This window comes from Pantherophis guttatus, chromosome 3 (assembly GCF_059756535.1).
Source record: "Pantherophis guttatus breed Tessera chromosome 3, ASM5975653v1, whole genome shotgun sequence".
Taxonomy (NCBI): domain Eukaryota; kingdom Metazoa; phylum Chordata; class Lepidosauria; order Squamata; family Colubridae; genus Pantherophis; species Pantherophis guttatus.
The window spans coordinates 103902715-103926347 of record NC_142065.1 but is presented as its reverse complement, the minus strand read 5'-3'; the positions used below and the strand labels follow the sequence as shown (position 1 = coordinate 103926347).

The 23633-nt window shown below is 39.3% G+C and overlaps 2 protein-coding genes and 1 long non-coding RNA gene across 5 annotated transcripts in view; 2 read left to right on the top strand and 1 right to left on the bottom strand.

The window, feature by feature from the left end:
• The first annotated feature begins 531 nt into the window (after positions 1 to 531).
• LOC148114710 (uncharacterized) lies at positions 532 to 3953 on the top strand. The gene is made up of 4 exons (XM_087890704.1): positions 532 to 929; positions 2418 to 2558; positions 2799 to 2936; positions 3303 to 3953. The coding sequence occupies exons 1-4, from the start codon at positions 532 to 534 to the stop codon at positions 3877 to 3879; spliced, it is 1254 nt and encodes a 417-aa protein (XP_087746830.1). The 3' UTR covers positions 3880 to 3953.
• Positions 3954 to 8124: 4171 nt separating this feature from the next.
• On the bottom strand, positions 8125 to 22405 carry LOC117661148 (uncharacterized). The gene is made up of 3 exons (XR_004589889.3): positions 21515 to 22405; positions 12499 to 12684; positions 8125 to 8404 (listed from the first exon to the last, which is right to left on the bottom strand). It is a non-coding gene; the product is annotated as an uncharacterized LOC117661148 (long non-coding RNA).
• CEP350 (centrosomal protein 350) overlaps positions 22053 to 23633 on the top strand; it is a 112229-nt gene continuing 110648 nt past the window's right edge. For 2 of the 3 annotated variants that reach the window (XM_034409688.3, XM_060690126.2), the window contains exon 1: positions 22053 to 22410. The gene's annotated coding sequence lies outside the window, so the exon portion shown is untranslated. The remainder of the gene's footprint in view (positions 22411 to 23633) is intronic. The other variant, XM_060690127.2, reaches the window with a different exon arrangement.

The following is a 23633-nucleotide window of genomic DNA, read 5'->3' as shown; positions in this document are numbered from 1 at the left end:
ATTAATCCCCTTTCAACTTCTGTCCTGCAGGTTCTGGAGTTCCTCCATGATGGTTTCCGTAAAGGACTGGCGCTCAACACCCTCAAACGCCATGTTGCCGCACTCTCCACGGTGCTGTCACCTAGGGATGGAGCCCCGCTGTCCCGTCATCCATCCATTCACAGGTTTTTACGGGGCGTCCGGAATCTTTGTCCCACCATAGTCCACCGGTATCTGACTTGGGACTTGCCGCGGGTACTGAAGGCCTTACAGAACCTCCATTCGAGCCTTTACGGACTGCGAGCCTCCGGTTCCTTTCTCTAAAGATTGCCTTCTTGGTGGCCATTACTTCAGCCCGCCGCATCTCAGAACTGGCGGCCCTCTCCGTTCGGCCTGACCTTTGTATCATACACACGGACAGAGTTGTCCTCCGTTTGGACCCGTCCTTTGTTCCAAAAATTAACTCCCAATTTCACCGGGAACAGGAGGTCATTCTTCCCAATTTCTGTCCCAGACTGGCCCACCCATTGGAGTTCAAATGGCGCACTCTGGATGTCTGCAGAGCTATTAAGATCTACATCTCGCGGACGGCCTGCCAGACGCACTGAGGCTCTATTCGTATCATTCCAACCTGCCTCTTTGGGCTCTAAAGTATCCTCGGCCACCATTGGCCGCTGGATCCGGGCTTGTATTGCCCGGGCATATGAAGCACAGTCCATTCCCCCTCCGCAACGTATCACTGCTCATTCAACTCGCAGTGCAGCTACCACTGCTGCTTGGGCCACGCAAGCCTCCCTCAAAGAAATCTGCCGGGCAGCTACTACTCCTGTCCCGTTTATTAAGCACTACCGTTTGGATGTCTTCGCTTCTGCGGAGGCCGCTTTTGGCAGGAGGGTCCTCCAACAGGTACACCTGGCCTTGAGGCCTCCTAGTTCGCAGGCTTCCCACCCGTAGGGTTGACGAGCTTGGGTATGTCCCACTCCTGACCCACTCCGCAGCCTTCTGGGAGAAGAGGCATTGGACTTACCGTGAATGCCGTTTCTCCGGGGGCTGCGGAGTGGGTCAGCCCCTCCCGCCTGCGATTCCTTTCATGACTTCTTGCTAACTATTGGCAGAGGATGTCTTTTAGATCTGGATTCGTCGAACAAAACTGGAGGCAACGGAGGCACGAGGAAGCGTGGCCAAAGCAATTCGACTCAGTGACTGGCCAGACCAACTGGATCATCTCCCACTCCTGACCCACTCCACAGCCCCCGGAGAAACAGCGTTCACGGTAAGTCCAACGCCTCATTTATAACTATTTACTAAAATATAAATTGGAAGAAGAAGTGGTGAAAGAGAATATGATTATGTGGGGGAAAAATTTTGGATATAATATTGAACTTGACAAATGGGAAAAAAATATGGAAAGTAAATACCAAACTGACAATGTCTGTACCCTATAAGGAGAAGACGTATAAAATGTTCTATAGGTGGCACCTCCCACCCGCACACCTGGCAAAGATGTTCCCTAATACTTCACAAGATTGTTGGAAATGCAGATCACAAAAAGGGTCATACTATCATATGTGGTGGTCATGCCAAAAAGCAAAAATTTTTTGGAAAATGATCCAAAAACAATTAGAAGAAATCACTACCCACAGAGTTCCATTGAAACCAGAAACATACCTATTAGGAATATTAACAAATCACTATGAAAAAAAATACAATATTTGATAGTTCATATTTTGACAGCAGCAAGAATCACATTCGCGCAAACTTGGAAATTAGAAGACACGCCATCAGAGGATAAAATAATATTAAAAGTAATGGAATGTGCAGAAATGGACAGGCTTACCAAAGAAATACAAGAAAAAGAAGACACGGATTACTACCTGGTTTGGCAACGATGGTATGACTGGCTGGAGAAAAGGAAAACGAAATAAAAAATAAGACCATACAATATAATAATAATAATAATAATAATAATAATAATAATAATAATAATAATGAGATAGATTAGCAAGACAGAAAGGTAATACCAACTAAGGAAACAATAAATTAAGAAATAAATTTGAAATATTGTTATATAATGAAAGACGTAGAAATACAGATAAAGAAATATAGAATACTGATGTAACATTCTATTTTTCTCAAGGCTCAAGTCGTAAGACTTGATTTAAATGTATATTTTGTTGATGTTGCGTATTGTTATAACTGTATTTGTTTGTTGGTTTTTTCATTTTGTCAGTTTGTTTTTAATTAAATAAAAAAAAATTAAAAAAATGAAAGCCTGTCACTTTCTGAAGAACCTAGACCACTTCTTGAAAAATGGCTTCGACAATCCTTGAAAAATCTGCAAGAAAAAGGTCCTGAAGTATCTAAACAAGATGCCAAAAAGTGGCTTGAAATATCTATAAAGAATCTTGAGGGGGAAGATCACCTAGATGCTTTTACAGGGAAAAGAGTTCAGATGAGCCTGGGCAGCTGGACAAACTCAGACGAGAAAATGAGAGTTTCAGCTGCAAGCTTAAAAAATATGCTGGAGAAAATGCAGAGCTCCTACGGGAAAATAATGACCTTAAAGAAGAATTTTATGGGTGAGAAATATTTAGATCGAACTTGATTTTTTCTTTCCAATTCAAATTTATTTATTAGAGCCCTTAAGCCAGATATACCGGATGAAAGAAATGTTCCATTCTTTTATATGTATGTATAACTGAATAAGAGAAGAGCAATAGGTATAATGGAATGCAAAAATAATTAAGAATGTAGGTATGCTTAGTAATTCAAGTAAAAAATGAAGAGGGCTAATATCTCTTGTCCTCATAATTTTACAGAAAGAGAGCAGTAATATCAAAGCTTACATTAGAAAACAAAGAGCTCCAAATGAAGGCAGAGATCCTGACATTCAAAAATATTGAGTTGACTGACGAGAAAGAGGAGCTCTGCCGAGAGTACGAAGAAAGACTGTGGAGGTGAGAAATTTTTAGATAGCCACCATGAATTTCCTGTTCCAGAATTTCACATTAGGTTCCCCTTATCTTAGAAAGCTTGGGAAAACCTGAACATTTCCTTACTTCAGAAAGAAATTAATAAATTATGGTTCATTATACTTTTACGTATACAAATCTAGGAGTTAATCTCATGGAAGTGAATGGGAAGATATGTATAGGAGAGATCTTTTAACCTCCAACCCCCGCTGCCCAACAATATTCATACACTTCTACACACTTTAGACACAAGAGTGAGTTTCCTGACATCAAAGCAGTTCCCATCCTTTTTTAATTAAGAATGCTTTGTTGTTGGTCCAGATTCACATCTAACCTTCTGGCTTTTTCTAGAGAGACACAACTGAGGAAGGGCCGCTGCCCCTTAATGATGGACGGAGACCAGATGGAGCAGAGACCCAGCGGCAGAGAGAGCAAAGAAGGCTCTGTGAGTCTCTGCCAAACAAGGGCAGACATTACCGAAAACAAGACAGAAGCTCAAGACAAAATGAAGCCTCAAATCAATTTGAGATATCAATTAAATAAGAAATGGCTTAAGGCTTCAGTAGACAGCCTCAAAATCAGAACATCTAAGGAACCTGGGCAAAATATACTGAGGTGGCTTCAGCAATCGCTGAAAATCCTGAAAGAGGATTCCTCTGAACTGTACACCCTGCCCGAATGGCTTAAAGCATCCACCACCAGCCTCCCGAAGGAATGTGCTGAGGCATCCAGGGGGGATGTGAATGGTTGGCTAGAAACATCGATAAATCATCTCCAAGAAGAAGGGCCAGAAACCTGTGATTTAGATGTGCAGGGATGGCTTGAAGCATCTATTATAGGCATTCAACATCTACAAAAATCCAAGTCGAGCCAGAAAAAAGGGATGGCTGGAAAAATCAATAGAGAACCTCAAGAAGCAATGTCCTGAAGGATCTCTGGTGAATAGATTAGAATGGCTTCAAGGATCCTTAGAAAGCCTGTCACTTTCTGGAGAACCTAGACCAGTTCTTGAAAAATGGCTTCGACAATCCTTAAAAAACCTGCAAGATGAAGGTCCTAAAGTATCTAAACAAGATGCCAAAAAATGACTTGAAATATCTATAAAGAATCTTGAGGAGGAAGGACACCTAGGTACTCGGGAATGGCTTGAAGCCTCTATTAAAGGCGTTCAGGATCTACAGAAGTCCACGGTAGAGATTAAAAGAACTCTGAGGAAGAGATGATTTGAAAAATCAATAGCAAACCTCAAGAAGCAATGTTCCGAAGGACCCGTGGAAAATATATTACAGTGGCTTCAAGGATCCTTAGAAAGGTTTTCATTTTCTGAAGAACCCATACCGCATCTGGAAAAATGGCTTCAACGATCCCTGAAAAACTTGGAAAAGGTCCTGAAACATACAAACAAGATGCCAAAAATGGCTTGAAATATCTGTAAATAGCTTCAAAGACCTGAAGCATCCCATCTAGGTACTCAGGAATGTCCTGAAGCATCTATTAAGGGCATCCAGGATCTCAAATACTCTAAGGAATCAAAAACAAGCATGCTAAAGAGGAAGGAGAGAGTGATTTGGGTAGAACCTGCTTGCTCTGAAAGAAACTTATGGGTAGATGGATGGCTTCAAACATCTTTAGCAAGTTCCAGAAAGCATGGTTCTACTGCATCCAAAACGGATATGCCAGCATGGCTACAACCATATCTGAAAAACCTCAGACGAGAATCCCCAGAAGAAGCCAGAAAGAATGGCTGTAGGAATCCATAGAAAATGTCCTGAAGAAATCGTGCAATATGTGAATGAGTAGCTTGAGATAGTCTTAAATCACCTCCATGGGGAAGGGCCTGAAACCTCCCATCCCATCCCATCTTGGAACAGACTTGTCTCTCATTTCTGCTGCTTCTAGTGTTACTGGAATCAAGATGACTTGGCAGGGAAAAAAATACCAATTGGACTCACATGATAAAGCAACAGATTTTTATGATAATCTTTTCAACACAGAAGAGGAACAGGAAATAAGAGGTGAAATAACACATAAGGGACAAGAACTATTAATGGCAGAAGGAAAATATCCTCAGCAAGATCAGAGTGAAAAGGGGGGGAAAAAAGGTTCAGAACGAGAAGGAGCAATAGTAAAAGCACCCAGAGAAGTAAGAGCAACCAGGACTATAAGACCTAGATATAAGTAAAATGATGCAAGAAGAAGTAAAGATGCTTTTAGTAAAGATGCTATAAGTCAATATTAATGGGCTGAACTCTCCCACAAAAAGGAAGAAAATATTTTCAAAACTACAAACATTAATACTGGGCATAATAGCACTTCAAGAAGTACATATTAAGAAAAACAACTATAAAGTGTTGGAATATTCTAAACTGGGAAATCTATTTTACTCACTAGCACAACAGAAAAAAAAGAGGGGTGGTATTTTATGTTAGAGAGACAATAAATGCCAAACAGGTTTTTCAAGATGAAGAAGGGAGAATTCTGATGTTGGAGGTGATTTTAAATCAAAAATGGATTCTCCTGGTTGCTATCTACACACCAAACTCAGGACAAGAGAAATTCTACAAAAAAAAAACTTCATAAAAAGATATTTTGAAGCAGAATACGAAGCATTTGTATTATGGTATATCTCAATATAATAGTCAACAGAAATCTGGACTATAAAAGTAGTAAAACAAATAAGAATACAAGAAGGATCCTACCTAGAGCCCTTACTAAAATGATAGAACTGTCGATACAAGATACTTGGAGAGAAATGAACCCAGAGAAGAAACAGTATACATTTTATTCTAAGGTACACCAATCTTGGTCTAGAATAAACATGGTTTGGATGACCTTGGAATTGAGTGGGAATGTGCAAGAGATTGAAATAGAAACAAATTTATGGGCTGACCACAATCTAATCAAAATCAGTTGGAAGGGACAAAAGAGGAAAGTAAGATGGACTTTAAACCAATCTATTACAAAAGACAAAGAATTCATACAGATGATGGAAAGAGAAATGGGGTTCTTTTTCAAAGAGAATAGAAAAGAAGAGACCTCACTACAGAACGTGTGGGATACTGCAAAAGCAGTGATCAGAGGACTAGCTATAACTTATATAGCGAAGAAAAATAAGAAAAAGAAACAGGATCAAAAGGCTTTGGAAGAAAAATATAAAGGACTTGAATTACAAAAGGAACCACACAACATAGGCTTAAAAAATCAAATGGTGCTGATTAAACATAAACTAAATATTATGGAAAAAGATGAATTGGCACAACAAATAAAAAGAGCAAAGCAAAACTTTTTTGAAAACGCTAATAAACCAGGAAGGTGGCTAGCCTATAGACTGAAGAACGAAAAAGAAAAGAAATGGATAATAAAATTACAGGATGAGGAAGTTACACTACATTGCCAAACAGAAAAGATATTTGATTTCTACAAGACGCTATACGACCATGAAAAAATACCAGAGGAAAAAACAATACAATTATTTAGAAAAAGCTAATTTACCAAAAATTCCAGAAACTGTGAAGAACATGCTAAATGAAAGAATATCAATGGCAGAACTTAAGGAAGCAAATAAAAGACAAAAAACAATAAAACTCCAGGACCAGATGGCCTACCAATAGAAATTTATAAAGAGTTACAAGACTGTTTGAGTTTGTCAATGTTAGAGATCTATAATGAAGTCCTACTGTAAGCTAAAATACCGGAGACGTGGACAGAGGCTTATATCACTCTGATCCCAAAAGAAGAATCGGATATAACACAAATAAAAAATTATTGACCAATTTCGTTATTAAATGCAGATTATAAAATTTTTGCATCAATAATTGCTGAAAGACTTAAAAGATTTTTAATTGATTTTATTCATCCTGATCAAAATGGATTTTTACCCAAGAGGCAAATTAGGAATAATGTGAGAATAATTTTGGACACACTAGAGTATTATGAAGCACATAATGAAAAACAATTAGCGCTAATCTTGGATGCTCAGAAAGCGTTTGATAACATAAATTGGCAATTTATGTTGCAACAATTAAATTGTATGGATTTTGGTGGAAAATTCATGAACGTGATAAAGGCAATTTATACCCAACAAAAAGCTAAAGTGACTGTGAATGGAGATGTAACAGAAAGCTTTAACATAAAAAAAGGAACAAGACAAGGCTGTCCACTATCTCCATTACTATTCATCCTAATGCTAGAAGTCTTAACTAGAAACATTAGATTAGACCCAGAAATAAAAGGAATGGAAGTTAAAAAGGAAAAATATAAATTACAAGCATTTGCCAACGACTTAGTACTGATATTAGAAGAACCGCTTGAAACTGGCCCCAAATTGATAAGGAGAATTGATGAATATGGAGAGGTGGCAGGGATGAAAATAAACGAAGGGAAAACCAAAGTATTAGTTAAGAACATAACAGATAAACAAAAAGAGGAACTGACAGAGAAAATTGGCCTACAGATAGTAAAAAAGGTTAAATAGCTCGGTATCTACCTAACAGCAAGGTGTGTGACAATCAAGGATGACAATTATACAAAATTAACACAAATTAAATTGGACTTAGAAAGGTGAAAGAATTTACAACTAAATATGACAGGGAGAATAGCCGCTGTTAAAATGAACAAGTACTTTTCCTATTCCAAACAATACCGATAAAATTAGAAAAGAAATTTTTCGATGAATTAAATAGAATGATTTTGAAATATATTTGGCAAGTCAAAAAAACGAGGATCAAATTGAAAATGTTACAGGAATTCAGATGTAATGGGGGCTTTGGACTTCTGGATTGGGAATTATATTACCAGGCGTCAGCCCTGACATAGTTAAAAGAATGGGTAAATTTGAAAAATAGAAAGCTACTATTAATAGAGGGACATGATTTGCAATTAGGTTGGCATGCCTTCCTTTGGTATGGTAGAAGTATGGCACATAAATATTTTCAGAGGCATTATGTTAGAAATGTGTGGGGTAGTTTGAGACAAGTCCAGAAGGTGTGACGGGAGAATGGTTTTGCTGGTACCATACAGTGTACAGTTTTTGGTTATCATGTTATTGGTTTTTATATTTTGTTATGCACTGACCCGCCCAGTGATGTTGCATATAAGATGGGTGTCCACATCAGTCTCTTAAATAAAAAGGTGTCACTACTACGTGATCTCCTGTCCAACAACAAAATCAAGCTTATCCCAATTAATGAGGTATTTATTCCCAGCGGATTGGGAAGGGGAAGGGGAATAAATCTCTTTGAATGAAACAGTTTGAGTTCCAATCCGCTGACCAGAAGATGATGAATGAAGGCAGTTGGGAACTCCTGGGACCTCACTGCATTCAGGCAACCCAACCCAGATGTGACCTGAGTTAGATCCTCCAGGGAGATTGCCCCCAACAGTGTGGCTGTTGGGAGGGACTATACAGATTCCCTCTTGACTTGGAACGACTACCTCCATTGCGGGCTCTTCACCTGGAAGCAAAGAAAATAGGAGTTAGAGAACAACACACAATAAGGACTGAATTCTCACTTTGTTGGCATTTTGCCAGCTATGAACAAGCTGGAAGAACAGAATTATCAGGGAAAAGCAAAGGAATGATTACCTAGGAGAGACCTTTTTGTTGTATTCTTAGAAAAGACTATGGAGGCATTTAAAGAAATAATAATTGATAAACTATTAAAACCTGTTCGAATTTTTTCACCTTCAACTCCTTGTCCTCTTCCTGGCTCAGGAAGAAGTCTTCTGCTAGCGACACCATGTGGAAACAGATCTCTACTCCACATTCTCAAATTCAGCTCTGCATCTCTAGGGATAGGATGGCCAGAAACTGCTACAGGACTATCCGGTCCAGCATCTGAGTTTCTGGGCGTTTTTTTCTGGGTTGTCACTGATGTCAATGATGGTAGAGGTGGCTGCTACATTCCCAGGGCCCCTTTTGCCAGCCCAACTCTCTGAAGTGGTGATGTTATAGACCAAAATATGTGGCTCCTTCCCTCTGGTTGTTGGGTCTTGATGCTTGACTAGAATTTCCCACAAGGTCCAACCAGAATGATTGGCTTTTTTTCCCACCACTGGTGTACTACACTTTTTCATGGTGCTGAAAAGCTGCCCCAAGAAATCTCTTTGGATCTGCAAAGGGGAAAGTTCTTTCTTAAGATCAGTTGTACGATCAGGAATTCCCTTGACCTATTTGAGTTCTTATCCCCATGCAGGTAGGTAGAAAATGGATCCTACTGATCTTGGATCTTTTTAGAAAAAGATTAAATGTTGTTTTGAGAGTTGGAATCAGTTGGATGCAGCTGCTCCTCTTCCTGTATAAGGTAACTGGCATCCTGCCAAACACATTTCTTGCTATACTGAAAGTTAATTTGACTTTCCTTTGAAAAAAGGGGAATTTTCCAGATTTATCCTGATCTGAAAATGCCTGGCATAATCACCAACACATTTGCGCCCCTGCCCATCTGCTCTGTGCATAGGATTAATCACCATTGTTTTGGGGTAACACTAGCTTTTCTTCCAGGGTCTCTGGTGGAGAAGGGGTGTCCCAATGCCTGAGATCTGGTCCCAACTGGCTGGCTCTTTAGGACCAAGAAAGCATCCCTCTTGGAGGTCTGAATTGTGGTCCCCAAGGGGATGGAGAGAATCTGCCCAATGCTTCCTTGGAACCAGGCAGAAATGGACCTTTCTAGGGCCTTTTGGTTAGAATCAGTTTTCAAACTACTGAGTGCAACAAGATCCATCCAGGATGTGCCTTTGACTGGATTGACTCAGCCATCTCACCTTTCAGCTGATAGGCCATCAGGAGTCCAGACAGACCCAAACACACTTGATATCTTTGAATCCCATTCACTCTCATGAGGGATCCCTCAACCTCTCACTCCTAGCTTCCACCAGGGAGCTCCTAGCAACGTTGCCAGCAGCTTCTTTCCTGCAGAGAAATCATCCAGGCCACCGATTGTCCAGGGGAGAGGACCATGGCACTCCCACCCTTGCTTGGCATGCTGAGAAGACATCCTAAAGACAGGACTTCTTCCTGGGGTTCATGAGGAGCGCGCAATCTTTCCCAGCATCACTGGATCAAGTGGAAAAAAAGCCTCAAAGGAAAGAAATTCCTGCACTGGCTGAGATTGTGGCTAGGAGGGGAGAGCAAACCCTGCCTGGAGTGCGGCCTCCTTGCAAAGACCCCCACTCACTCCAAGTAGCCCACCCCCCCCTTGTAGCCTGCCAACTGGAGGAATCCCCTTCTTCGGGATGCTGCACAACAGCTCATCCGGCATTTCAGGGAAGCAGTTGTTCCTCCCAGCCCTTCCTTTCTTGCAGGATCTCCTGCAGCCTCTTGGTGCTGGAGGTGAAGAGTCGGGGAAGGGGGGTGGGGGGGACACAAAGGGACCTGGTGCCTTTTCATTAGGCTGGGGAGCTAGAAAACCAGAGGTGGGCAAAAGACAGGGGCGCATGCTCAGTTCCCTTCTGAAACACAAAGGCTGCCAGGATTCCGCAGACCGCAGAGGGAGCCACCTGGTGGTCCCTGCCTGCCACAGCAGCCTATCATGCAAGCCGGAGGAGAGACGCAGGAAGCTTTGCTGCCCCCGCTCCACAGGAATTAGTACGGGCAACATTCTCTTGCGCATGCTCTGTTAGTCCTCTGAAGCTGCCGAGGTGATCGGCTTCTCCTGGGCGTTCTGCATGTGATACAAGGAGACTTCCCCTTGGCTGGGATAGGTGGGGGTCTCTGTGCGACGGTTGTGCGATGCAAATCTCAACCCTTGAAGGGAAGTGTGGCAGGAGGACCTGACCCTTCCTCTCCCTGCTTTGAACTCCTCGGACATGTGGAGCGCCGCCTGGACTTTGCGCACAGGAATTGCAGTGACTTTCAGCCGGTCCTGGAGGCTGGGGCCGGAATCAAAGGGTCTTTCTGGGTTTTCTCTTTGACAATGTGGGGAGGGGACGAGAGTCTCTTGGTGCGCAAGTCCCCACCGAGGTGTGAAAAGATGCCCCTCCCCTTGAGAAAGGAGCAGCTGGTAGACTGATCCTGGGGTGTGGGGGGTGTTATTAGGGATTTCTGGATTCTGGATTCTGTAGTCTAGTATATCTATTGGAGGTTGGCGCTCCCATGTAACACCGCTCCTGCGCGAGCTGCACTGGCTCCCAGTGGTCTTCCGGGTGCGCTTCAAGGTGTTGGTTATCACCTTTAAAGCGCTCCATGGCATAGGGCCTAGCTATCTCCGAGACCGCCTGCTGCCACCGACGACCTCCCATCGACCCGTGCGCTCCCACAGAGAGGGCCTCCTCGGGGTGCCATCAGCCAAACAATGCAGGCTGGTGACCCCCAGGGGGAGGGCCTTCTCTGTGGGGGCTCCCACCCTCTGGAATCAGTTGCCCCCTGAGATAAGGAGAATCCATGACCTCAGTGCCTTCCGCCGTGCCCTTAAAACCTTCCTTTTCCAACAAGCCGGGCTGGCCTAATTCTTTTTACATGTTTTTTAATTGTTTGGTTTATTGTTTTAATTAATGGGGCCAAATTTATATATATATTTTTAACTGTATTTTAATATTTGTATTTGATGTTTTTATTTGGCTGTTCACCGCCCTGAGTCCTCAGGGAGAAGGGCGGTATACAAATTCAAAAATAAATAAATAAATAAATAAATAAATTCTAGGGTAACTCCAGTGTTCTCCTCCCCTTCTCTCTCTCTCTCTCTCTCTCTCTCTCTCTCTCTCTCTCTCTCTCACACACACACACACACACACACACACACACACACAGAGAACCACAAATTGTACAGTAGAATTTTAGTGACTAACAAATCTAGCTGGGGTGCATAGTGATGTCCCTCTTCCACATCTGCAGGAGCCCCAAAGTTTCTGTTCCTAGCCAGTACCCCAGTGGGAAGAAGATGAATGTTATTACAGGTAGTCCTCGACTTGTAACAGTTTGTTTAGTGACCCTGTAGAAAGTTAGTACCCACTTCTTCCAACAACCGCATTCAAAGTTACAACAGCAATGAAAAAAGTTATTTATGACCATTTTTTACACTTATGACCATTGCAGCAGCCACATAGTCATGTGATTTACATTCAGATGCTTGACAACTGGCTTATATTTATGATGGTTGCAGTGTCCCGGGATCACATGATCACCCTTTGCAACCTGCCGACAAGCAAAGTCAATGAGGAAGCCCGATTCACTTAACAACCGTGTTTTTAACTTAACAACTGCAGTGATTCATTTAACAAATGTGGCAAGAAAGGTCAATTAAGAAATGTTTCACTTAGCAACAGAAATTTTGGGCTCAGTTGTGGTCGTAAGTCGAGGACTGCCTGTATTTACAGATGTCCACACTTTTTTAAAAATGGCTTTCAAAAATACTTTTAAAAAGAAATCAAGAATGATTGTTATTATTAACATATTTTATGATTATCTACATGCTCATCACACCCCACACTTATCTTTGGAAGTTCTCTGACCTCATGTTGGGGAAGGAGGGCAGGCCACAGGTCCCTGGGCTATGCAGAGGCTATTCAAATGTAGCTACATTTTGTGGGTGGGGACACAAGATTGGCCTACCTTGGAAAACAGGCTGGTTGCAAAATATCAATTTCTGACACAGAATTCACTCTCATGTCCCATCAGCTGCAGCAAAAGATTCTTGTTTGAGGGATACATTCTCATGCCATCACCTCACCTCCATCTCATTTCACTCTTAGAAACTAAGCAGTCAGTTTAGTCTCTCTTCACCAATATGGCAGCCATCTGAATTAAAGAAAAAATATACAAATAAACAAAGAAGTGCTCCTTTAAAGCTAACAGTCCTAATTTGTAAGGAATTTTTTCCTTGTTATACTAACTGCAAGATTGTTTTGGACCATTTTCAAAGGGGGGGACTTTGGAATGCTTTATGTAGTCCAAAAGAAACGACTGGAGATCCTACTGCTCAGAAGTTTCTTCATCACAGTTTTATAGTAATTTAATAAACATAATAGAATAAAAATGTAATGAACATTTTAGAACAAATTTTATGATAAAATTTAGCATGAATAGTTTATCATCCTTAAAAATCATGTATATATGAAGAATGGAGGAATTAATAGATAGGTAGATAGGTAAATAGCTAGATAGACAGAATTCGTTATTGGCCAAGTGTGATTGGACACACATGGAATTTGTCTTTGGTGCATATTCTCTCAGTGTACATAAAAAGAAAAGATACATTTGTTAAGATCATAAGGTACAACACTTAATGATAGTCATAGGGTACAAATAAGCAATCAAATCATACTAGGAAACAATATAAATCATAAGGATACAGCAACAAGTTACAGTCATACAGTCATAAGTGGGGAGATGGGTGATAGGAACAATGAGTAGATAATATTAATACAGCCATCATCATCATCTTCCTAGCATTATTCCTGCAGATGCAGGTTCCTTACAGAGTTTTAGAACAGATTACAAATAAATTGAACAGAGAAACTAAGAGATTATATATGAAGTTCTTGAAAAAAAACAGAGTGATTATCAGAATGGATTTGTCAAGAAGACAGTTGCAGGGCTAATCTCCCAGGTACACAAGATAGGAAACATGACCATATGAGCTAATTATTGGAAAAATGCATCAAGAGTTACTTACAAGTCTGAAAGTACAAATATCTCACAAACTCTTTTTAATGCCTGAAAAGTCATGGAAGATCTTTTCTGATTTTTTCTTCCAGTTAGGCAGCTGTGGGCTCCCCCACCTTATCTGTTGTGCATCTCCTCCCGTCTCCCAAGATCACTTACTGATTATTTATTTGTATCCCATCTTTATTATTTTTACAAATATCTCAAGGCAGTGAAGATATACAATACACTTCCTCCTCCTATTTTCTCCACAACAACCCTGTGATGTGGATTGGGCTGAGACAGGATGATTGGCCCAAAGTTACCCAGACAGATTTGATTGCTAAGGCAGGACTCACAATCTCCTGCTTTCTAGCATGGTGCCACATCATATTTGCACATATCACTACACTTCCTTTCTAGATTGTGGGAATGCTGGTGGTATAACTTGATTTCACTAAGTATTAACAAAGTACTTCCTAATAATTAACCTAATTAATTAATAGATAAAATATGATTTTGTGATGCAACATTTATACCATCTTTTTGACAAAGCTATTTTGATGTAATTTTAAAAATAACCATATTCCATAACAATATTTATTATTTCCTAATATTTTTAGCAACTAGGACATAACAAACTATTGCATCTTTTATAAGAAAAAACGGATGGCAGCTACAATGTAGATCTTTCATTAAGATTTCATTTGTATTTTTTCTTATATTATTTCTTAGTGTATAATTTAGACTTAGACATAAACTTCAAAACACATCTTGATGGTTTACTAAAACGTGCTGGGAAAAAAAAACCAGTATGGAATTTACAGACAGGCAAGTAGAAAGTTATTCACTGAGAAGTGTCAAACTCACGTCATGGGGGCATCACGTGATGTATTGGGACTTTTTTCCCCTTCACTAAATCAGGCGTGGGCGTGGCCAGCATGTGACACATCTGGCCCACGGACCAGGATTTGACAGCCCTGACTTAGAAGAAGGAAAATGAAATGCAAGGAAAGAAAGATGGGGGATGATAAGAATATTTGTGAAAATGATTTCAAAATTGTCATTGATTGCAAACCAATTTGCTAATACTTGAACAAGAATGATACTGAATAGGGAATATGTATAGCTGTAGGAATTTTGATTTTACATTTCAGACCCATGTTTTAATACTGGGTTTCCTTTTGTAGTTTTCATTAGTTGTATCCAATTTCAAATCATAACACTAGGCGGATCTGTGCCTCTATGTATTTGTGGATGATCCTTAGTTTGGCCTCAACAGGTGGAGGCATGCTTTCCCAAAATACCATTAGACTTCCTTTTATGCTGCTCTTGTATCTTCTTTGGTTTCAGCTATAGTACCAGCTGCCTAGTCTATTTTTAGAAGTGTGCAAGAGTACTATGGAGTGGAAAATTTTCCACTGTCCCTCTCTAAGTTGTAATAAATCTGACTGATGTAAAATGATAGCATGTTTCCTTACATATTACCCTTATCTCCGTCACTATTAGTACCCTCTGGTACATGTATTTCAGTTTTCCTGGCTGTGAGTCACTTGTATGTAATCCTGTAACAGTTCATTAAAACAAATTTAAAATGAGAGGCCATTTGGTTCTCTTCCTTACCATCTCAGTTTATTTCCAGCAGGTAAAAGCTTTAATGTGTTTTATTACAGTATTTTATTTTTTATATTTTTAAAAAAATGTTTGCAAAAAGAAATTGCTTTGTTTTTCCTTGGTATGTGTTCCATGATCTTTTTTTTCTTAATTCTTATGCCTCGGTTTCATGCTTTAATTTAAAAAAATCTAAAATATTAATGAAAGGAGTTCTATGGCTACCTCATGGAGAGGCTTTAAAGAGAGAAATTGGAAATAAAATTATGGTGATTTTAGGTATGTTGAATTAAATTTAAAACTGCTTCTAGTGAAGATGTTAAAACCAAGAATACGAATTATAGCTGGATGTGGAATATTTAATAATTTAAATGCTACTTTACAAATCTGATTTAAACTAAAAAAACAGTAAGTAGGAATCTAGAATCTATATGATTTCAGTAGTGGTATATATGCCTATGACTTTTGTCTAGCGTACCACTTTTTCTTTTTTAATAAAGATCATTTTAACATAATTTTATTAAAATCCAATATGTATTTTGTGGCACAGAAAATTTATACAGAATAAAATGTTTCTGGGTCCTGTGGAAATTTCAAAATATAGCTCTATGATTATATTGCTATCAGTTAACTATTAGTGACAACATTCTCCCATATAGTGCTAAAACATGATTTGTTTTATCAGATTTGGTTTGTATCACATAAAACTAACCATTTATCATTAGTGTGATTTGTGAGGCCAGCCAATTGTGATTTGGTCAATGAACTATAGTTAAGTTAGGGTTTAATAGGATATGCAGAATGTTGTGAGCAAACCAAAGTTTAATTATTGTAATAGAATCTTGGTTTCATGCACTCAGTTCCCTCCTTGCCTTACTGGTTTGCACAAATTATAATTTGTTAATAGCTTTGAGCTGGGAAGATGATGAATGAATTTTAGCTATTGCTTGCTCAATGAAAAATGGAGGGAATTGGAGCATGTAAAGAAAGGAGCGCTTAGCACTAGTTCATTCAAAGTCTGTATAAATCTGTTCCCTGTTAGTATATTATACTATATTGAACACAGGGAAACGATCAACTGTATTGGAAATGCCTTCATTTTAATTACTGTTAAGAAAAATCTTGAATTTAAAAGTAGCTAGATTTTTCAGGTATTTTAAGAAATGGGTCTGGAAAGTTCAATACATCATCCTTTCTTTTTTTTTCTTTATTCCTTACCAGACTAGCAGTGTTTGTTGTTGTTGTTGCTCTTGTTGAGTGGTTTGCTTGGATTTTTTTGTAGAAATAGTGTAAGTTAAAACCTTATCCTTATGATTTGTAAGAGCCAATTTATACTTGACCGCAAAAGCTTTAAAATTACTTCTTTGATAATAGTTTGATGCCATATTGGTAACAAATGAAATGGAAGATTTTTTTTTCAAACAAAACTTACTCCATGATACTACTATTTGGGCATCAGATAGAAGCTACTCATTGTACAACATCAGTAAAGTAATAAGACTAATTAAGAAAGTTCCATAATGATGTTTTATCCTTCTGCAATGTCTCTGGCTATATAGTCTAAAAAGAATCTTATATATTAGGTAGATTGCTGTATGTGTAGTTCCTGATACTCTGTATTTAAATAAAATTACTATCTTTTACTGTAAGTATCAATAATGTACATGTGCCCATGAAGGTTATTCTTTCTCTATGAGCTGCGTTCAAATTAAAAGGGGACATTTATATAATTTATTTAAAGTAATATCCACAGGCTTTCATGATGTGGGCATTTGGCTTAAAAACGCTAAAAATTATAACAGTTTTCTTTTCAATTTGCTCTAATAGCTATTTCATAGAGCTAAGTTTGTATAACATTGAAAAAGGCCACAGGTTCTATGCAAATTATTGTACCTCAGACAAGACTCAATAATCAATATTGAATTACTATCTATCATTGATTTGGCCTTAAAACCCAATAAATTTGTTATTAAATACCAGTATATCTTTTAACCACCACCCCCGAAGCCTCATTTTACTATCTAATCATTATGATGGGGGCTCCTGGGAGAGAATGAGAAAAGCATGCCAAACATCTATGCCAACAGTGTATGTTCCCAGTAGAGTAACACCATCCTACCTGCCCAACTAAAGCAAGCAGGTAGTCTTTGACTTACAACAATTCACTTAGTGACAGTTCCAAGTAACAAAGGAGGCACTGAAAAAAAGTGGCTTATGTCTGTTTTTCACACTTACAACCATTGCAGCATCCCCATGGTTACATGATCAAAATTCAGACACTTGACAACTGAGTCATATTTATGACGGTTGCAGTGTCCCAGGGTCATGTGATCACCTTTCGCCACCTTCTGACAAAGTCAATGGGGAAGCCAGGTTCACTTAGCAACCATGTTACTAACTTAACAACTGCAGTGATACATTTAACAACTATGGCAAGAAAGGTCTAAAATGGGGCACAATTCACAATTGTCTCACTTAGCAACAGAAATTTTAGGCTCAATTGTGATCATAAATAGAGGACTACCTGTATCATCCAGCAGAGATCAATGAAAGTGCTGGAGGTGGATGATCATTTAGTGATAATGACAATGGGAGTATATCATAATGTATAGGAGAAGGCAATGTAAACCCACTTCTATATTCTCCATAAAAACAATATGGATAGGCATGATAGACTGATTGTCAATATAGTATTGGATGATGGGCTCCTCAGATCAAATGACGTACAACATAGCATTGAGAAAAGCTGACAAGTTTTGGAGTATGACTATAATGTATTTATGAAACAGCCATATTAAAGCCTTCCAGACTTCTCTAAAAAGGTTAGAAACTGCAAAAACAGGATTATAGAAGAAATATTGAATCTAAGAGACAGGAACACGAGAAAGTTCAACACAGTGAAAGATTAAGTGAACCAATCATAAATAGAGATTTTGGATATCAGCAAATGAAAATGGAGCAGAAATGTACACTCTCCGTTAAAAGTAGAAAATATTTATTGCTCAGAACATGAAAACCTAAGAATTATCTTGCTTTCGTAGTTGTAAAGAATATTGAAGAATCAGTATTTGGATACAGTGTCGTCTTTGATCAAGTAATATCAATTAGATTTTTGTGGAGAATTAGAATTCATAAGGAATATAAGGAAAATATTAAAGCTGTAGATGGTTTCTGCCTTTTAAGATTAACCATCAATAGTAGAGGAACTAGCAATCAAGAAATTTGCCATAGCCAGCACTTGGTAGAGCAGCCATGAAGGCATTGTAAACAATATTCAGATGCCATAATGAGTCCATGCCTACAAAGACTGGAATAGTGAAAGCAATTATATTCCTTCTGACACTACGGAAGTGAAAATTTCGACCTTGAAGAAACAGAATAGGCTTTGGAGCTTTGGTGTTGGAGAAGACTCCGGAGAATATCATGGAAAGCCAAGGGGAAAAATCCTAAACAAAGCAATTCGAAGTTCTCGCCCAAGGCACAAATAATCAAGTTCAAATGATCTTACTTCAGATGCATTATACAAAGACCTGGCGAGAGACGGGTTTCAGCAGGTTCTGACCAGTTGTGGAGAACTGGTAGCGGAAATTTTGAGTAGTTTGGAGAACCGGTAGTAAAAATTCTGACTGGCCCCACCCCCATCTATTCTCTGCCTCCCGAGTCCCAGCTGATCGGGAGGAAATGGGCATTTTGCAGTAATCTTCCCCTGGATAGGGGAGGGAATGGAGATTTTACAGTATCCTTCCCATGCCATGCCCACCAAGTCATACCCGCCAAGGTATGCCACGCCCACCAAGCCACGCCCACAGAACTGGTAGTAAAAAAATTTGAAACCCACCACTGGACCTGGCTTTCTAGAGTAGTCTTATCATGCTGAAAAAAAGTACATGTAGAAGGAAAGAGAACAAAACAAGTAGCAGCAAGGTGAGAAAATTCAATTGCAACAGCAGTGAACTGAAAGTCCATTTTGAAGACAGATCATCCTGGAGCAAGTCTATTTATATAATCACTAAAAGCTGACATTCATTTTATGGTACCTAATCAATCAATTTCTTTTAAATTGCTTTGTGGATGTTAAAGCTTTTTGTGACTAAGAATTTCTGCTTCTGTTTGTTACATGGCTTCATGTGTAACATAGATATTTGCACATCCTCATATCAGCAGAAAATACTATAATGAAAAATATAAAATACAGGAGGATGAATTATTTTATCATTGATATGTGTTTCATTACCTCAGTTGCCTCTTGAAAGAAAGTTCAGTTGCCTCTTGAAAAAGCATCTTTTGTATAACTTTAGTACTTAGTACAGTAAGTGACCAAAATTTGGTATATGCTGGCACTCCCCCCAAAATACTGAGGATGCTTTGTTGTGTTTATAAGTGAATATTGGTAATTGTGTGTTGTGACAGACTCCTTCAGCTTCAGTGGTATGAAGGGGTGTTACAGCATGCAAAAGCATTTATATTTAGCACCTGCCTAGATCTTCTTTCCTTGGATTCATATGGTTGCTCACAACAGCATATTTCTGGTAAAGGACTTGTTTGTTTAAGGAGCTAAAGGCTGGCTCTATGTGACCAGCTATACACTGTACATCTCAAAGCAACTTTTTATATTAGAATCTCAGGTGGTATACAGCCCTGTTGCACACGAATGTCATTGTGTATCCAATTTTCATATATGCCTTATTTAAAAAGTTTTCAAACATCAGTTCAAGGTCCTACTTGAACTACATTAGACTTATATGGTAGTAGAATGTTAGAAATAATAATGGGAATTATTTCAATTTTATGTTTCATTCTAGATATAAGTCATTTTGTGGGTGTTTTACTGTTATATATATATATATATGTTTTCTTTCCTTTTCGTAGGCTTTATGTGTATTTCTCTTTAGCCAGGTTCTTCCTACGTAAACCAAGATTTTTTTTTTGCAGCCCTAGTTCAGTGAACTAGGCAGCAGTTTTTGCTGGCTGACAGGAAAAAAAAAGCCTAGAAACTAGTGAATTATGATTTCACTGAACTAGGGCTGCATAAAAATCTTGGTTTACGTAGGAAGAACCTGGCTAAAGAGAAATACATATATATATGTGTGTGTGTGTGTGTGTGTGTGTATTAGAATTGTAAGCTGTTCAGAGTTACTTGGTTGAGTTTTCCTTGGCTATAGAAATTGAATAAACAAATGAACAAAGTCATGTGCAATATGTTTGGTTTTTTGCTTTGTGTATTGTATGAACTCAGTTTTTGTTTTTGGTTTATATTCATGGCTTATAGCTTAGTTTGTTAGTGTAACATGTATTCAGATACATTAGCATACAACAGTTTAATTTCTGCATGCCATTATAATTTTTACTTCTCAAATTTTTTTTTTTTTTACTGAGGGACACAGTAATGTAGAGGACATACGAAACCAGGAGAACTACAAAATGCTAATGGAGTAACTTTAAATTACAAGGAATAGGAACTGGAAAATAATTGATTTCCAGCTTACTTGCTACTAAATCATTTTCTTTTGAAGAATAATAGAGAGCTAATCCATGTCTAGTTTAAATATAAGTGAAGAATAATATCCAGGAGGTTGCAGTACAAGGAGAAAAGGGGTCTCAAGACCAGGACATTGATCTTCATCTCAATGTTTTAGGTAACAGTAATAGAGTTGGAAGGGACCTTGGAGGTCATCTAGTCCCTTACGCAGGAAACCTGTACTAGGGATTCGAACTGACCTTTCTGATCAACAAGTTCAGTGTCTTAGCCACTGAGCCACCTAGTCAGGCATCAAGCTCTTGTGTTATTTTAGATTGGTCAATTATTTAGTTCACGTATCTTCTAAGTCAAAGTTTTTTTCACCATGGCTCTTTAAATAAAATACAACTGGTCATGTTTGGATTAGCCATTAGCCATAATTTATCATGGCTGGATTAATACCCAGTATTAAGCCACCATGGTGTGTGTGCGTATTGCAGAATATTCAGCCAAAACAACTTTATTATGGTTAGCCTGGCTTGTAAATTCAGCCTGAGTTGTGAAGCTAGGCGTTTGCCTTAATGGAATTTCATGTTGCTTACTACTGAGTAAAATATGAGTAGGATTATATTGCCTATAACTGCATCACAATTTAACTTGGAGATAATTTACCCACGCCCATTACTACTCTAACTCTCTGAATTCTGTGATATTTTAGAGGCATATATTGGCTTAATTACAATTCTCATTTTAAAAACAACAATCCTAATTACATTTTGCAAAAAAACAAGTTTCAGTAGATTCAGTAGAACTTTTTTTAATCAAAGAGTTGATAAATCACGTACCACTTTTATAGCAATCCATATTCCGAGATGCACCTATCTAACTTTAGAATAGAATAGAGCTGGAACTGACCTTGGGAGTCTTCTAGTCCAGCCCTCTGCTCAAGCAGGAGAACCTATACCATTTCAGATATAGTGGCTCTCTAGTTTCTTCTTAAAAACCTCCAATGATGGAGCACGATTTCTGAAGGCAAGCTGTTCCATTGGTTAATTATCCTGTTAGGAAGTTTCTCCTTAATTTCAGATTGTTTCTCTCTTTGGTTAGTTTCCAACCATTGTTTCTTGTCCTGCCCTCTGGTGCTTTTTGGAGAATAATTTGATCCCCCCTTCTTTGTGGCAGCTCTTCGAATACTGGAATACTGCTATCATGTCGCCCTTAATTCTTCTTTTGGCACATTCCTTTACTGTTTCGTTTTTTTTTAAAGGAAACACCTTGGTCGGTAGGGACAATGGCATCTTTCAAATGAAGCTCAAGATACATTTTGATGGAACCAGGCGTTTCTTTCAGCGAATCTTTAACATTCCCCTATTTTCATTCACAAATCAATTTAATAGGCTCCCCCCCCCCCGCCCCAGTTCATGTCTGTCTATTTAGCGGGGAAGTGGGGGGGGGGCAGAGATGGGCGGAGTATCTGGCTGTACCAAACTCAAGATGACCGGAACGTACAGAAACCGACTCGTCGATAGCCGTATTTGGGAGGTCTGTGACTTCTCTGAGGACATATCGCGAGATTTCCAACCGCAGCTCCCGCCCTACCGCGCGCCGCTGGTAGTCTGAAGCACCCGCCCCGGCGCTTATGAGTCGGTTACTGAGCGGTAATGGCGCCGGGCTCTTAAAACGGCTTGGGGGTGGAGGGGGAGGGCTCCACTTCACCGCAGCTCTCAATCCCGAAGGTTTGAGGGGATGAGCCGACCACCTCAGTCGCCGCCAGGAAGGAGGAGGAAGGAACGGAAGCGGCGATAGAATAGGTGAGGCGGCTCTCCAATTGTGGAGATCCCTCCAGCTAAAACCCAATTGGGGGCTTATGGGGAAAGCGAGAGAAACTTGACAGGATTTCCGGCTTTCGGTTCCAGGGATTCAGAAGGGGGTGAAGCGCTGGGAGGGTGTTTTCTACTAGCCTTGTTTCAGAGTTTGTTACCTCTTGTTCGTTCTTTCGCCGCCCCCTTTTCCGCGCTCCGTTCCTCTGCAGTTCGGCCTGGATTGTCACAGCTTCTTCCTGAATTTAAAGGGAGGAAGCTCGGTTATGATTTAGATCCCCGAATTAGAGAAGTGCTCCCCCCCCCGCCTTTCTACCTCTTGTTTCAGGTCATTTATACTGCAGGGATGCAGAAGGAGCTAAATTTATTCGACTGTCAAAAGAATTCCGAGCTTTACATTGTATGAGATATAGAGCGATGGAGGGGGGGGGGTGAGTTATTCAGAAGGGAGTGGTTCTGATAATTTTATTATTTACAGCACTAGCTTGAAATACAGATAACTGAATATACTTATTTTCATGCGTTCCCATCAGTACTAGTGTCACAAACTCATGTGCAAAATAACATAAGTGGCCAGGTAAGGTTTTCTCGCTAAGGAGTTTACTTTTCAGCCCCATTGCATTTTAGTCTGTTTTAGCAAAAGAGACATATTACAGGCTCCAGGTCAATACAGGTAGTCCTCGACTTATGACCACAATTGAGCCCAAAATTTCTGTTGCTAAGTGAGACAGTTGAGTTTTGCCTCATTTTATGACCTGCCTTTGCCAAAAGTTGCTAAGTGAACCACTTCAGTTGTTAAGTTAGTAATGTGGTTTTTAAGTGAATCTGCCTTCCCAATTGACTTTGCTCGGGACTTTGCTTTCTATGAGCTTACTCATAGAAAGAAGGTAGGCTGTTTCCCCATGCCCCATAGGACGGGAAGCCCTGTTGGGAGGTAGCAGGTGATATCTGTTTTTGCATGCCGTGTTTGAACATGGGGAGTAGTTGTAATTGTCTTGCTTAATAGCTGTTTGTAGACCTATTTTCCATGTTTGTCTAATTCATACCATTGGAGCAGTGAATTTGGTACAATTTTCATGTGATACAAAGAGTTATCTGTTTGTATGTGTTCAATTGGCTAATGTATTTCATTGGATGATTGCGTCAAAAGCCATTTGGAAATCAATATTATCTGTTGTATCAGACTGCCAGCATATCTTTATTTCTCTCAGAAA

Excerpts from the sequence above, each read along its gene's own strand:
- LOC148114710 (XM_087890704.1), top strand. The coding sequence starts at position 532 with ATGTCTGCAGAGCTATTAAGATCTACATCTCGCGGACGGCCTGCCAGA. Across the intron at positions 930-2,417 it reads AGTTCGCAGGCTTCCCACCC|GGAAAAGAGTTCAGATGAGC; the intron begins GTAGGGTTGACG and ends ATGCTTTTACAG. Across the intron at positions 2,937-3,302 it reads TACGAAGAAAGACTGTGGAG|AGAGACACAACTGAGGAAGG; the intron begins GTGAGAAATTTT and ends GGCTTTTTCTAG.